This window comes from Meles meles, chromosome 6 (genome assembly GCF_922984935.1).
Source record: "Meles meles chromosome 6, mMelMel3.1 paternal haplotype, whole genome shotgun sequence".
NCBI classification, from domain to species: domain Eukaryota; kingdom Metazoa; phylum Chordata; class Mammalia; order Carnivora; family Mustelidae; genus Meles; species Meles meles.
Window position 1 is genome coordinate 51,427,755 of NC_060071.1, and position 16,387 is coordinate 51,444,141.

The 16,387-nt window shown below is 39.5% G+C and overlaps 1 protein-coding gene across 5 annotated transcripts in view; it reads left to right on the plus strand.

Moving 5' to 3' along the window:
• The window catches only part of MAP2K5 (mitogen-activated protein kinase kinase 5), a 257,796-nt gene that overhangs the window by 36,395 nt on the left and 205,014 nt on the right, over positions 1-16,387 (plus strand). For all 5 annotated transcript variants that reach the window (XR_006818657.1, XM_046008023.1, XM_046008025.1 and 2 more), the window contains exons 4-7: positions 731-800; positions 4,801-4,841; positions 5,807-5,874; positions 11,897-11,945. Coding sequence is in view for 4 of the 5 variants with exons in the window: in XM_046008023.1 (XP_045863979.1) it covers positions 731-800; positions 4,801-4,841; positions 5,807-5,874; positions 11,897-11,945 (228 nt within the window). In the remaining variant the exon portion in view is untranslated. The remainder of the gene's footprint in view (positions 1-730; positions 801-4,800; positions 4,842-5,806; positions 5,875-11,896; positions 11,946-16,387) is intronic.

Sequence of the window (16,387 nt, forward strand, 5' to 3'; positions counted from 1 at the left end):
AGGCAGAGAGAGAGGAGGAAGCAGGCTCCCTGCTGAGCAGAGAGCCCAATGCAGGGCTCGATCCCAGGATCCTGGGGTCATGACCTGAGCCGAAGGCAGAGGCCTTAACCCACTGAGCCACCTAGGCACCCCATGTGTCCAGAATTTTAAAATGACATTTGTTCTATACTAATACATGTTGATAAAAGTGAAGCATAAAAGATGTTTGCTTAAAACTGAGTTATCTTTCTATCATATTAATCCTGTCGTCTTTGGATGGATCGTATCTTGTTTGCTTGTCCCACGGTCTCTGTGGCTTAGATTTCCATTATCTGTACATTTTATACACAAATATGTATAATGTTTGATCTACTACCTAGGTCCAAGCTAAAGGCAAGGTGTATTCCAGAGAAAAGAACAAGAGGCAATTTGAGAAATTTCCACTAAAACGTTTTGTGTCATTTTTAATACATGTCATTTTCAAAATATTTCTCGAGATTAAATACTGAATTCCTAATCACCATTTTTACTTTTAAAGATAAATGACAGTGTGGAGGGTAACATTATACTGGACTTTCAATCCTGCTTATTCGTTATAGTCCTTTTTATGTGCAAATAGGAAAAAAGTATTCTCAAGGCTGATATGTATATACCAGCAATTTACAGAAGTACTATGAATTAAACAGCCCATAAGTGTCTGTTCCAGTATTCATACATTACTGAGTAATCTCTTTCTGTAATCTCTTTGCAGTATTATTCCACAGTAATGGAACAGCAAGTAAATGGACAGTTAATAGAGCCTCTGCAGATATTTCCAAGAGGTAATGTTGAACAAATTCTAATCAACAATGATTATTTCAGTAAACTGTTTCATCAACAGTTATGTTTTCCAAAGGTTTAAATGCACATAACATGATGTTTAGCTCTTAATTTGAAAAAACAAAAGAAGTATTCATTATCATGGGGATTGCAGGCTATATTATAGTTATGGCAGATAAAATATCTAATTTACTAGAGTAAATTAAACTAACTAGATTGTTTTTTGTTTTTGAAGTACATACTTACATTGGCTTAAAGAACTCTTTGGGGGTCCACATGGTTTCTAAACCAAGACAAATGAATGACTTTAATTTTGGATATTTATAAATTGTGTCTCATGATGGAAGCCAAAGCTGCTGTTGAGGAGAAAGCGTTCAGCTGGTACAGAAGCAAAGATTTACTGCAGGGTTTTAGGGGAGAATTGATAGTGTTTGGTGCTTGGTTTTTGGGGGGTGGTGTTTTCCAGATGATGGAGAATCTTCATAAATGGGAATTTAATTGTTAAGTCTCCAGAAATATTCGATGGTGAGGGTAAGTTCTGGTGAATCACCTAGTCAAATAATGTTCCTTTTCCCTTTTAGGTGGGCAGAACTAGCATTGTGTCAGATACAATTGATCAACTGTACATAAATTTTCCCTCAAAATTTGAAGAATAGTAAAAAAAGAACAACTTAATTGACCATGTAATATAAGCCATTAAGTCTTTCCCTCACTATACATTGTCCCACTTGGAATTCATATTTTCTAACTGATGAGCAGATAAGGAAATGTAACTTTTCTAGAAATAACTTAATTGAAATCATTAAAAGTTAAACTTACCTTTGTTAACAGATACTGTACAAATAATCATGGTATGGGTTTTTCAGTTAAACGTTCTAGACTTTCATTGCCTGTAACACTCTGAAGTTGAGTGGCTCAGTTAACCAGTAGACTCTTATTTACACTGATCAAGTCTCCAAGGGCAGCTGATTCGGCTAGCTGGCAAGAAGGTCTGGGTTCAAGAGTAATGCCTTTCTAGCATTAAGGTAGGCAGTGCAATTGGGAGTACTTATATAATAATAATGTATTAAAGACCTACGTAAGTAAATAAAATTGGGCCATTGATATGTGTCTGAAACAAAAATTATGATTAGTCCAATTCTCTTATATCTGAAGACTAAAAACTAAAATAGAAAAAGAGAAGCAAATGTAGAAAAGCAAATGTTGCCATTTCTGTGCATTAGGCCAATAATAAGAGATGGAGATCATTTCTTGTTATCTTCAGTGATGGGAGAATTTGGGCAAGTTTCAAAATTGTTTCTCCACAAAGAATACTTTTTTTTCTTTTGCCAGCTGAAATTTTAATTCATTGTTTCCTTACTTGAACTCTTTTGTTGTAGCAAAATATGCTAATTTCTAATATGACCTGGAAAATTATAGTTCTGATGTTGTGGGTCTTTGTGGTGGTCCCCCCGCCACTGCCCCTGCCCCAGTAAAAGATTTACTTCCTTTCATCCAAAAATCTTTCCAGGCTTTTTTTTTTTTTTTTTTTGTGAGCAGTCCTTTGCAGTCTTGTTGTCCACACCATTGTGCTGCCTCTCACAGCAGTAGTGACCATTTATTAATGCTCTGTAGGCATTAATATTGCTTTAACTGTTATCATTTCTCATTCTCCTGACATTTCTGTCTATTAAGCATTACTGATTCCATGGTATAGATGAGAATCTGCAGGTTCAGAGAGGTTAAGTAACCTCAGAGTCCACAACAGCCTGTAAGTGGTTAGTATACCCTTTGAGTAAGAATTTTGTTTAAGAATTTCATTTAAATGAAAATATCCATGGAGTGTGCTTGGGGGTAGGCTGGAGGGGTTCGTGGAAGTGCAGAGAACAGTATATCGCAGGGAGAAGATACTTAAAAGAAGATGGTATATGAGATGTGATCGTCACATGTGGTTCTAGTACAGACCGTTAGGCTCCCATAAATTATTAAATAAAGTTCTTTCGAGCCAGACTTGAATTTTTTAAAATATGAGACTCAGCCCCCTGTCTCTGTGGTATCTTGGATGCTATTGTACAACTATTCTTATTTATTTATTCATTTTTAAAGATTGATTGATTTATTTTAGAGGGAGAGAGCAAGCACGAACATGTGCTTGCATGTGTGAGTGGAGTGAGGGGCAGGGGAAGAGGGAGAGAAGCAGACTCCCTGCTGAGCATGGAGCCAAGTGGATGCGGGGCTCTGTCTCTCAACCCCAAGATCATGACCTGAGCCAAAATCAAGAATCAGATGCTCAACCGACTGAACTACCCAGGCGCTCCTGTATAACTCTTTTTAGTTTTTTTTTTATAGTCTTGCTTTGGGCTTACTTACCTATATTTTATGTACGTAAATGAGATTGTGCGAACTTATAATGAGGATGTAGATAGACGTATTGGGCAGGCTGCCTGGGTTAATACCTATTTGGTTAGAGGCCCCCAGACCTTAGTTTCTCTGGTCAGGCCCCAGGCTGAAAAGAATCTCTAGACTGAACAAGTGAGAAAGGTAGGAGAACACGATCTTATTTGAACATCGGTGTTCTCCTCGTTCCAGGTGAGCCATTTGCCTTGGATGGTAACTCCCAGCTCATGGCTGTGCTCTCTGTAGTTAAGAGATATGTTACATATTACTAAGGATGAAAATTTGTTAGCTTTATGTACCTTCTGACTCCATAAGTTTAGGAAATGTGAGGTTACTGGGTGTTTTGAATATTGTGTAGATTTCCAGTCATAAAGGTTTGAGAAGCCAGTTGAGTAATGAGGCAGATATTAAGGTAAGAGTTGATGCCTGTCTCTAATTCCTTGGTTAGCCACTTCTTTATTAAATGAAGTTTATGAATGTACTGGGTTCTTAAGTGGAAATACTCTGAAGTGTTGTCTTAGGAATTAGGCCTCAAGGACCAGGCATCAAATGTATGTGACTTTGATTTTGTTCAAAAAGTTAATTTCCATTTTACAGAAAGAAGATTTGGAGTCCTAATTTTAATGTATTTTAGGGAAAATAAGAGTTCTTTGTTAAAGTTTAGATGTATTTTCTAAGAAAATAATGATAAATTTAAATATACTCAAAATATACAAATTAAAGCAACTGATATGCCTTGTAATTATTACCCACATCTTCTCTTTATTAAACAGTTTTATTTCTTGTTGTCAGAAACAGAGGAAGAATACATGTACATCTGAGAGAGGAGAAAAAAAATCAAATATATTCTTCCCCAGACAATCAATCACAATTGACAGTCCCTTAACATACAATCTGTAGGGCACTGTAGTTTTCAGATGGAAGCAGCCTATAAAATGGGCAGGACACATTTTTATTTTTAACACACGATGAAGAAGCATTTGCTGAATTGGAAAAGTACTACCCTGTAACTCAGGGTGGTGTCAGGAAATTAATATTATTTTTTGTGGCATGGTTTTATCTTTAGACTTAAATATTAGATGTCAAGATTTATAAAAAAAAAGGAGTAAAATTAGTGATATCTCTGTATTTTAATAAATTTGACTACTTATTGCTGTGCAAACTGGTATTCAAACTTGAATATTCCATTTTAAAATCTCAAACCATTTTTCTGGCATTAAAAGATTTCTGCTACTACCCCCCCCCAAAAAAACCCTAGCTATTTTTAAAGTAGTTTAAGTAGTTTAAGTGATAGCAGATATACAATGTTGAGGAAAGATTGCAGAAATTTGAGTTATGAAAGGAATCTAATCATTTTAGCTCAGTTAACTTGATTTTTATATGTTTTAAGCAGAAATTGGAATTTATATGAGGTGGTGTCAGAAAGCTCTTTGCATTTATAAATGCTCACTCCTGCAAGTTAAAAACCCTGGTTCATAATTCCCACTTTGGGTCTTGGGAGCCACTTTTCAATCATTTCTCTCTGCTAATTTTGGTGTCACCCTCATTTCTTTTTAAACGATTCATTTTGAGCAAATTTGTAAATGGCCCTGATGTGTTCTACAATTTAGTCAATTACTGTTTCAGCCTGCAAGCCTCCTGGGGAACGGAACATACATGGCCTGAAGGTACGAATTTCAATAATTGTTTCAGTAAAGTTAGATGGATTTGTAATGCTGTGTTCCACTTATTGAAATGTCAAATAAAACTGCACTTTCTCAAGCTCTGACAAGCGATTCCTTTTTTTTTTTTTTTAACGGGATGTGGAGGGGGATTCATCTGTAGTATTTGCTCAGTATGTGTACATATTTGGGTAGAAGGGGTTTGGTGCCAATTTTTTTTTTTTATTATTTATTATTTGGAATATTTTTGTTGGTCCATTTCTTCAGGATGATTCTAGGTGCTGGTGTCCACAACGATTTATTTGAATGAAAGTAGACTTCATTTCAGTGATGAATTAAGCACATAAGCATCTTGCACACAGAATACCCACCTCTTCTTTTGGCATGTTTGTGCTAGAAACATGTATCTCTTTAATGTCTTTTCATTGTTCTGTGTCTTTTGAATTCCGGATTTCTGCTTATGGCTTTACATTGGAAAGAAAAGCTAGCTATTGTATTAGATTCAAGCATCTTATAATTAATTATTTGGATCTTGTTTTCCAGTGAATAAGAAACATGCTAGGGTATTCTGTTTGGCTTTGGAGCTGGAAAGATGCGAAAACTTGAGGTTCACCACTAACCTCTGGATATATTGTTAATGTTCTTTTTTGAACATATCGTTTTGTATATGAAACAAAACAGAACAGTGAATTGAATTCTGTTCTGGACTGTGAGTTGAAATTTTCCCATTTATCTCTCTCTTTTTTCAATGCTGTCTAAGTATTTGAATAATGACAGGAAAAGTGTATTATGTAATATACGGGTTGTACAGTTCTGTAACCTATATACTGAATAGACTCCGACCGTAGGTCTATCTGGCAACAAGCTAATTAACCTTCATAGTGAAATGAGAAATTTGTGGCAAATTATAGGTTAATTGGAACTGTGTCCTCAGAACACAAGACTGATCGAGATTCTTTCTTTCCTTGTAGGTGAATACTCGGGCTGGACCCTCTCAACATGATAGCCCAGCAGTCTCCGACTCACTCCCAAGCAATAGGTGAGGGCAAGCGAGGGAAGTGTGCCTGTAAGCATGCTTATCTACAGAGTTTGGGGTGCGGAAGAGGCCTGGGGATGACCCCTTATTTCTCTAAGACCAGGTGAATGTGTCTGTGTGGCTGAGAAGAAATTTGGCTAGTTGGGTAACCATAGCTATTTGTTGACTAGAGAGAAAGGGCCTCACTGAGGAAGATGGAATGAGACATTTTAAACTATTAATGTTGGTCTGTGGAACGGTGTTCCTTTAGTCTCCAAATTACACAGAAAATTCATTGCCTTTGACTTCAGTGCCTTTCATGCCTTGATGATCCAGTTCATAAATTGTGTAATGCTCATTATTTTTTTCTTGCTTCCCGTCTTTTGGCAGTATCATTATCCCCTGACATCCTTACCAGAAAGAGGCAAGGGGAGAGTGAAGTAGTAAAATCTAGATTGACCAGTCACTTTGCTCTTTTCGTATCTTTGGTCATACCGAAGACTGAAGCTATTTCTAGAAGGAAGATCATCCTCATTAATTCATGCTAGCAGTGCCCCACACTGGCATGGGATGCTGAACACTTGAGAGCCTGTTCAAAATGTTGTTCTGACAGGCCTGAAAACCTACTTCCAGATGATCCCATCCTCAGGTAGAAGGAGTGGCCTGCTTAAGTCGATAGAATTCTGGGTCCTTCTGGTTATCCGTGTGGTTATTCAGCCAGCAAACGTCACATGGCCGTACTTGAAGTTGACACCGTTGAGGTGATCCCCTGGATATGAGGATTCCCTCCGGTGACGGAAAAGCCAGCATCCAACTGCCCTTCCATTCTGTGCCCAGGCTTCTCTGGGTTTAGGGCTATAAACCAGTATTGCCCTTTATTGGCTGAGATGGAGTTTGAATTTCTCCTCTTCCTTCCCTGCCCCTCCTTAACCCAGAGTCTTGGTTCTTTTGCCAGGGGCTTTCCTGAAGGTAATTTAAAGTCTCTCCTTCTGACTCTCCTTTTACTCTCCTGCCTCCTTCCCCCCAGTCACTTCCTCCATTGCTTTACTGTAGTGTCAGTCTGTCTACTCACCAGCTTTCCTACTGCGAGCACACGACTTTTAAAGAGTGTTTCCTTTTTAAGCAATTTATTCTGTCTTAAAATACGCTTAGCCTCAATTCACCAGAGACTCATCTGTCCTGTGGGCACAAGGGGTAGATCTCTTAGTCCTTGTTCTAGGGCTTGGCCCTGGCCTTGGCCCTTTGCAGCTTCTCTCCTTACGCTTGTTGGGCCTGTGAGCCGTGGCCCCGGAATGGAGACACTGGCCTGGGGTCACTTGTTACACTCAGCACAAGGAAGGCCCAGCATTTAATTTTATCCACTCCTTTCAGAAAAGTTGTTATTCAGGCAGACTCACCCTGTGCCTTGAGGAAAAACAAAGTCTTTCTCTGGTGTCTTAGGTCCCATTTTGTCGTGGTAGAAAAAGCAGGATAGAGGTGAAAAAATGGTCAGTCAGAGAAGAGGCAAGGATAACTTTTCAGTTTTCTGAGATCTAGCTTTAACAGCATGAATAAATTAGCTTGGTTTTCAAAGAATTACTGTGTATATTCATAAAATTTGGGGGTTGGAGATAAATTTGAAGACTGTCTGACCTAGTGGTTCTTAGCCTTTTGTTGCAGCATCTTTCCTAGGGATGCAACAGTCTCCTGGCTGTTGATGGTGATTTCCTCCCATAGTGACTTCTGTTATGGGAGAAGTACAATTCGAAAGAGAGCTACCATAGACTTTAATGTGCCGTCCTAGGTTGGCCTTATTCTGTGTCCCGTGTTGATGACTAATCAAAAGTATTTATTGAGTGCCACCTATTCAGTAGGGGCTGTCTTGTGCACTAGAAATACAAGCGTGGTCCTTATCCTCTAGAGCTTGCTATCTAATGGACATACAGGGAAAAAAACCCTAAATATACAGACAATCACACTTTGTAATTAGTGTTATGAGGGAAGCAAGCAGGTTTTGAAGGGAGAGAACACTGTGCAGGGATATGTTTAGATTTAGACAGCCTGGTCAGGGTGGACTGCTTGGGTAGAGAGAGGCATTCTCTCAAGGTCTGAAGGGTAAGAAGAGCCTAGCCACATCAAGAGCCAGCTGGAGCCCAGGGAGGGCTGCTGGTTGGGGGTTTGTGGATGGGGGGAGGAGAACACTGGAGTGACAGTAGAGAAGGAGGTAGACTGAAGCCAGATGGGCATGGCCTTGTGTTTGAGTTTTCCTCTCGGCGTATTGGTGTTGGTGAGCCATCCGATGGCCTGCCGGAGAGTGCCGTGGCCACTCTGCTTGTAAAAGACCTCCTACCGTGGGGAACGAGTCCGAGAAGCCCCCATCTAATCCCGCTCTGTTTCGGTGCTTGATTCCCTACCCCTTGCCAAATGGTCATCCAGGCTCTTCCTGAATATCCCTTATAGCATAAATGCACTTTATTGGCCTTGGCAGCCTGTCCATTTTCACAGAGCTCTGTCTTAAAACCTTTTCTGTCATGAGCTGAAATGGGTCTCCTTTTAGCGCCCACTCATAAAGGTTTTGTTTGGCCCTCCGAGCAGAGCTGTTCTTCTGGGGGCTCTTCCTGTCATCTTCCCTCCCTTCGAACTTCCTGTAGATTTCCTGTCTCAGCAAATTCTCCCACACCTACCCAGTTGCTAACTTGTCAGGCATCTTTCACCGCTTCCGTCCTGACCTGAGCCAAAGGCAGATGCTTAACTGACTGAGCCACCCAGATGCCCCCAGACTTTTTCTTTTAACGAGACCAAGTGGTAGTCAGACATGGGCATAATGAAGGAAATCCGCATTCTCCTTGGTTATTCTCAAAGCATGAATCAGTCTTTGCCTTAGGTGGATGATTGTTTATTAAACTGAGCTTACTAAGCCGCATGGTGTTGCTAGGCCATAATTACTGAATTCAAGTCCCACTGCCAAGTCAAGGCCTTTCCTAAATATTGTGGCTTTCTCCTTCTGTAAACTCAGGATGATGAAACTTTACATTTCTCTACTTCAGGTGTTAGGAAGATTGATGAAGCTGTATTAAGGAATCACGTGTTGTTTCTTGGATGAAAGGTGTTTTGTAAATGCAGTGAATCAAAATGTTATTTCAAGTTGTATGACATTATGGAGTATCTGTGGAGAAACCTTGCCTAGGCATTGTTTGGTTATTTTTGTTTTTACAGTAATTGTAACTGTTAAATTGGGAGTTATCTCTGGGATTACAAGGTTCTATATGTTTATAAGGGAAAAAAAGTGTGCGTGTGTGTATAAGAGAAACAGACTGAGGAGGTCTGAACCTTAGTTTCCTTAATAAATTATTCCCACAGGGCTATTGTTACTGTGAGGATTAAATCAGGATAATATGTAATAGCATTTAGCACCATTCCTGGCACATAGTAGCATCTAAATAAAATGATAGCTACTATTATTATTTTCTTAACTGGACTGATTTTGTCAGTTTGTTTTTTGATCTGTGTTTCTACTTCAGTCTCATTGTACAAAATTCTTTTTTTTTTTTTTTAAGACTTCATTTATTTGAGAGAGAGAGAGAGAGAGAAGGAGTGGGGTGGGGGCGGGGAGCAGACTCCATGCTGAGCAGAGATCCTGATGTGAGGCTCGATCCCAGGACCCTGAGATCAGGACCTCAGCCAAAGGCAGATGGTTCACCCACTGAGCCACCTAGGCGCCCCTTGTTCTACAGAATTCTTTTTTTTTTTTTTAAAGGTTTTATTTATTTATTTGTCAGAGAGAGAGAGAGTGAGCACAGGCAGACAGAGTGGCAGAGGGAGAAGCAGGCTCCCTGCGGAGCAAGGAGCCCGATGTGGGACTCGATCCCAGGATGCTGGGATCATGACCTGAGCCGAAGGCAGCTGCTTAACCAACTGAGCCACCCAGGCATCCCTGTTCTACAGAATTCTTAACTCCCACTTTAGTACATGAATTCTTAGACTCGGGAGGACATTATTAAAGTTTAGAGTCCTGAGGCACCTGGGTGGCTCAGTCTGTTGAGTGTCTGCCTTCAGCTCAGGTCATGATCCCAGAGTCCTGGGGTTGAGCCCAGAGTCAGGATCCCTCATCAGGGGGGAGTCTGCTTTTCCCTCTGCCCCTCACCCAACTCATGCTCTCTCTCTCTCACTCTCTTACTCTCCCTCTCAAATAAATAAAATCTTTTAAAAAATAAAGTTTAGAATCCTTGGTTGAGGGCATATTTTATAAAATCTGTAGAAAGTTGGGACTGAGGCTCCATAGTCTGCATTTGACCATAGCAGAAGTTTAAAAAGTATTTAGAAAGAAGAATTATCATAACTTGAAATAGCAAGCATGGTCAAACTTGAAGTCTGAGATCTTTCTTGATTATAGCTTACTAAAGGTACCAAATGAATGTGTGTGTGTGTGTGTGTGTGTGTGTGTGTGTGTCTCTCTCTCTCTAGGACTGCCGTATAATAAATCACAACCAGAACCACGACCACCATTTACTAAACACTTAGCACCCGCCAAGTCACTGGGCTATGTTCAAGGGTGGGAAGGGAAGGGGAATATACAGAGATACAGAGGAGATCAAGATGTGGCCCATGTTCTCCAGGACCTCCTAGTCTTAGGGGTGGATATGTTAGGAAGAAAGGCACCTACACAGATAACTAACACAAGAGAGGAGAGTTCATTTGGTAGATGGGTAGAGGGTTTGAGTAGATAAAGAATAAACAAGCTTTAAATTTCCAGTTAGAACATTGATGGGATGAGGGGCTATTTTGTACACCACTCTTCTAACTGGGTGGATATCTTTGGGTATAAGTGATTATAAAGCTAGAAGGACTTCAGAGCATCCCTTGGCCGCTTTTCCTGAATTCATTCCATAGGTGTTTACATACCCATATATATCCAGAGAAGAACATTTTCATATTTCTTTTTTTTTTTAAAGATTTTATTTATTTATTTGACAGACAGAGATCACAAGTGAGCAGAGAGGCAGGCAGAGAGAGAGGAAGGGAAGCAGGCTCCCTGCTGAGCAGAGAGCCCAATTTGGGGCTCGATCCCAGGACCTTAGGATCATGACCCAAGCCAAAGGCAGAGGCTTTAACCCACTGAGCCACCCAGGTGCCTCCATTTTCATATTTCTTTCTTTTTTTTTTTTTTTTTAGATTTTATTTATTTATTTGACAGAGGGAGATCACAAGTGAGGCAGAGAGGCAGGCAGAGAGAGAGAAGGGGAAGCAGGCTCCCTGCTGAGCAGAGAGCCCGATGCGGCACTTGATCCCAGGACCCTGGGATCATAACCTGAGCCGAAGGCAGAGGCTTTAACCCACTGAGCCACCCAGGCGCCCCTATTTTCATATTTCTTAAGTGACTCTGGAAGCTGGGTCTCCCACTTAAAGGACAGAAAAGGAAAGAGAAGGTGGCTGAAATTTATTTAGTATCTACTATATACATGAGCTTTTTCTAATATTTAATTTCTTTACCCTATAACATTGATATTTCCCCCATTTTACATAGCTGTTCAGAGGGGATGAGTAACAGATTGTCCCAGATCCCACAGTGAGTGAGTCCCAAAATTGATTTTTGCTGCATATTTGCTTCTGAACAAGCTGAATTATAACTCTCAAGTGTAAAAGATCAGGATTTAAACTACCTATTTTATCTTTTGAAGTTCTATTTTCTCATTTCTATAAACATCCAAAGAGTGCATTGCTAAGTACTCTGTATTTAGCAGACGACAGACTCCACATCAAGTCGCCACTGAAAGGCTACCCAAAGGCAGCAGGATGAATGGCCGAAAGGGTCACCGAAGTAATCCACAGGCAGTCTAGCTTCATCGTGACTTGAGGCTTCATTATTGCTTTAGGGTTTCAGGTTTTTTATTAATACCCTTTCTGGTAGGCCAGTTACTTGGAGAAAATTTTGTGTATAGGAAAAAGGTTGTAAAGAGGGTAGTCCATGTCTACACCTGAAACTGAGACGTGTTTTAGTGTGGAATTCTGAGCGGTGTTCCAAGGTGTCCATGATCTTGCCATTAAAAATCATGTCTTCCTTTTCCAGCTTAAAGAAATCTTCTGCCGAACTGAAAAAAATATTAGCCAATGGCCAGGTAGGTGTCATTGCATATTAAGATTTCCACATAGCAGTAACTCATTACTGTCCAGTTCTTGTCCATAAACTTCGTAAACAGATAAAGAGCCCGCGAACGCCTTCTTGTCATAAACGAATTACGGTGGCTTAATTTGATTGGCAGGACAATTTGTAGCACGTCTTTCAAACTGTGCTAATGGGTCTCACTCCTAGCAGATTGAAGTACCATGCACACACCCTGCTGCCATCTCAGTCTGAAAAAACGTAATCAGTTCTGAACAAGTGTGTCAACCCATGGGTTGTCGAAATGGCCCCGTGTTGGAAGGTGGCCGCTACTTCCATTATCTTTGGGGAGAAGAAGAAAAACTGTTCCTTTCTTACCTTGGCTCCTTCTTTGGTTCCAAAAGGAACGCTGGCTTTGTAGGGAAACAGAGCAACAGCCGTCCTTTGGCATTTAAAATTCCTTGGCTTGAGAAGCCCCTGGTTTGGTTCGCCCTACCGGCTGGCCCCCTAAAGCTGAATGGCCTAACCTGGGCAGAGAGGGACAGCCGGGCCTGCAGGCCAGATATTCTCACTAATTCTGATTCAAGTAAACGGACGCATCTGAAATAGTGCAGTGCTTTTAAACATACACCGGCAAATTAAGCTACCTACGGGGTCCTTGATTCTTCAATAGCAACATAAATGCGTTTTAATGTTTGTTATAGAGGAAGCCCTTTGATAGCCTTGGAGGCAGGCGCCTGTCCGTTGCGATCAAGCCTGCCTATTAGGCTCTATTGACTGAGACATCTGTGTCACTGCAAATAAAAGACTCTTATTGATTTTCTTAACTGCTGTTCACTTCCCGTCCATGTTTCGAAGGCTCAAATCTTAATTATCTCAGATGCTTATTCAGTGCCTTCACACGCTGACCTCTCCAAGGCTCATTGGCATTTCATGAATCAAGTACTTGTAGTGGCGCCCATCAAGAAGACAAAGCTGGGTCCCCGTGCTTGTCCTTTAATATCACCTGTAACTTTGCGGCCTAATAGATGTGTGTGCCTTACAGTGGAGACTGACGGGTACTGCTTCTAGGAGCCCAGCTTCTTTAGCACATAGTCCTTGAATACAGTTGGAAAAAATAAGTTGATCTGGTTCTGACGTCTGATCGTCATCCAGAGTGTGTGAATTCTAGTCCTTAGATTTTCTGTTTATGGCTAACGGAAACCTGGTGTTGCATGTGTGATCTTGATGGCCTCAAAATTTACCTGATACTTTTGACTTTAAGCAGCCAGAGGTTTGTTTGGATTGAGGTCCACAAGTGTGTTCCCCTAGTGCTGGCTGTGTTCAGAGCCAGTATGACATGAAACCTGACAAAAAGCAGAAACCTGGAGCCTGGGATGTTTATGTGTCTTCAGCATGCATGCATTCTAGTTACTAATTGTAACTTGTGTATGAATCACTTGCTTTCTTCAGCTGGAAAATATATTTCAAAATTGATGTAAATTAAGAAGCTTTAACTACATTTGTTTGGCCCAGGCAATGGAAAATAACCTGTCATAGATTCCTCTTCCAAAGATGAAAAACAGTTTATTTCCAGTGCGGAAGAAATAAGCATTCTGAAATGTTCCTCATGTTTTGACAACAGACCTAGTACCATAAATATCTTAGTGGTCTCAATTGTGAGGTTCTCGGTGGTGGAAGATTGTCATAATAATGATTTTTTACACTTAACGATGGTTTATTGCTTTCCCTTGGGGATGGGATAACCCCATGTTAAACAGTATGGCGCTTGCTTTCAAAGAGCAGCCTTCATTGTATTTACTTTCATTCAGAAGAACAAACAAACCAGAAAAACCCACCTTTGGAGGTCCTCATAGTTAGTGCCTCCTCCTTGTACTAATTTCTCAGTTCCTTGATGCTGTAGGGGAGCTAAAGCGAGATCACACGGCAGTGAGGGTAACAGGCACAGCTGTGGCATCAATAAATTTCTGGGCTGAGCACTGACACCACTTGGTATGGAAGATGTAAGTCACATTTAACAATACTTTAACACTTGAGCATAGTTTTTTATTTCAGTGGTTTATGCTCTCAAGCATTAATAATGATTTGCCTTTCCACTAGCCTCCACTTAGATTTAATAAGGAATTCATATTAATCATTAAAAGAAAGGGACATGATTCTTCAAGATAATCAAATATTGACAGGTTAGAAATAGCTTTCTGCCTGGGTTCATTGATATAGGTTATGTGATATAAATATTTATTTCTTTTCTGTCACTCAGAGTAAATGCCACCAATTGATTCAGCATTGATATAGTGTCAACAGTTCATAAGAAACATTTGACTGGCTTGTGTTTTCCGATTAGTCTCTGCTCTCTAAAGTGGGATTTACTAAATCTCTCCAATTGTCTGCTCATAGAGTGTGACTGCTTTCTGAAACCATTTTTGCTTCGATTTGTGAAGCAAAGGTCTAGGGATAGGACTAGTTTCTGTCAGACCTGTACATATAAAATAAGGATTAATTGAGCATTTTTATTTTAATGATTTATAAGCGATAGGTACTGATTCTTCTTAACACAGGCATACAATAAACAAAGAATATTTTCTTTGCTTGATCCATAATTGAATTCCATTTCATTTTTCCCATTAATTTCATTAATATTACACTAAATCAAGCAGTTTTTTTAAAGTTTAACTTTTAGTCCTTGGAAGGGAGACATTTTACTGCTTAATGATGGAGGATTCCTTTTTTTCTAGCTTAAGAAAAGCTGAATCGTAAGATAATTTAGGCATGTGTCATGCGAGCTATAACTCAGTCCCACTGGTGTGTTTTTGTGATGTGTTTTTCCCACTTTAGTTTTAGTGTGGTATCATCTCTTTAACGTTGGCTCTTGATTTAAAACTGATTAGAAATGGCCCATTGGGTCAATTTAAAGGATTAAAAAAGTGCACAGTTACTCTAAGGATGAATGACTTTGACTTTTACATCTCTGAAGTTGTTTTCCTTCTTTTCGTGTTTTAGATTTTGTAGGAGAGGGTGTCACTATTTTCCTATTCCTGATAAATCAAATATACATGTACCGGGAAGCCACAGATCTTAGAACTAATTCTGAGCCTGCTGTTGGCTGTTTTGAGAACTTCAGATGCCGTTAGGAAAACTTTCTGTGTTCAAAAAAATAAAAAAGAAAAGAAAAGAAAAACAAAACAGGTGGAGGAAGAAAAATAGGAATTCTACTGTAAAGTTAGTTTAAAAGCTGTATTATAACCACTACATAAAAATTCTTAGATTCTTACCATTCATCTTACATCCCATACGAAGACCAGAATATAAATGAGACTGTGTATGGGAGTCCACACTACATGACTCCCTCACCTGCCCACATGGAAACCACTCGTGGGTTGTACTGTCTAGTCCATATTACTTACCCAGCCCCTGACTTTCCTTCGACAGAAACAGAGCCCAGTGCCCATCATTTCTCCCAGATCATTTGAGTTGACGTGTAATTGTAACTCTAATGGCTTTTCTTCTTCTCCTCTCACACCTAGTGTTCTGCCTTTTATTTCCTTTTTTTAGTCAAGACAAGGAAACAGCTATATTTAAAAATAATTCAGTATCTCTATTGAATAAAAACATTATTTCAGCTCTTTTCTCTATAAAGAGCTGTGTGATCTTTGAAACATTTATCTTCCTAAAAACAAATACCACAGCTAATGAAATTGCTTTTAACTTGTGAGTGCTCTTCCATTTATTGTTTTCCTTCCTGTGGGCCAGTGAGCCTGATGGGAGAGGAAGTCCCTCCATACTTAGCCAGGACATCAGCTGCTAAGATACGGCATTGAGCAGAGAATACTGAAGGACTGAGTTCTAGCCTTGACTAGTTGTTACTGACTAGTTTTATGACCTAATTGGGCTATGCATTTGAAAAACTGTACAGTTCTATGATGTTTGTGATACTTGTTCCCAACCGTAATATTTAAATATTGTATCCCGTAGGCATATAAATCCCACTTTTGTATCAAAATGACCACTGTTCCTGTGCTTCATTTAGAAAAGTTGAACTAATTTGCTTGTCTAAAGAAAAGAGGCCACAGTGTTACTACCTGTTAGTTGATCCTGTTAGTGATTTATTTTCGTAGTTAAAATCAATTAAAGTAACCCATTTTGATCAGAGATTTGAGATTCTCAAAAGGTTGTTTCTAATCAGTTCATGAGCTTGGCTCTAATGGTTTTCCTTTTAAATATTTTTTTACGTGGATAATATTTGCATACTATATAAAAACAAGAAATCCAAATAAGCAGAAAGGAAAAGAATCTGAGTTTTTAAAATAAATATCTATCAGTCAGTAAATAGGCCAGGCAGAGGTCTATAAAACTTTAAAACATTGTAGAAACACTTTACCTATCTTTTTATGGATACTGTCTTTTTAAGTGAGATGGTTTTAGAATTTTTACTCCAAAACAACTTTTATCTTTATGAGG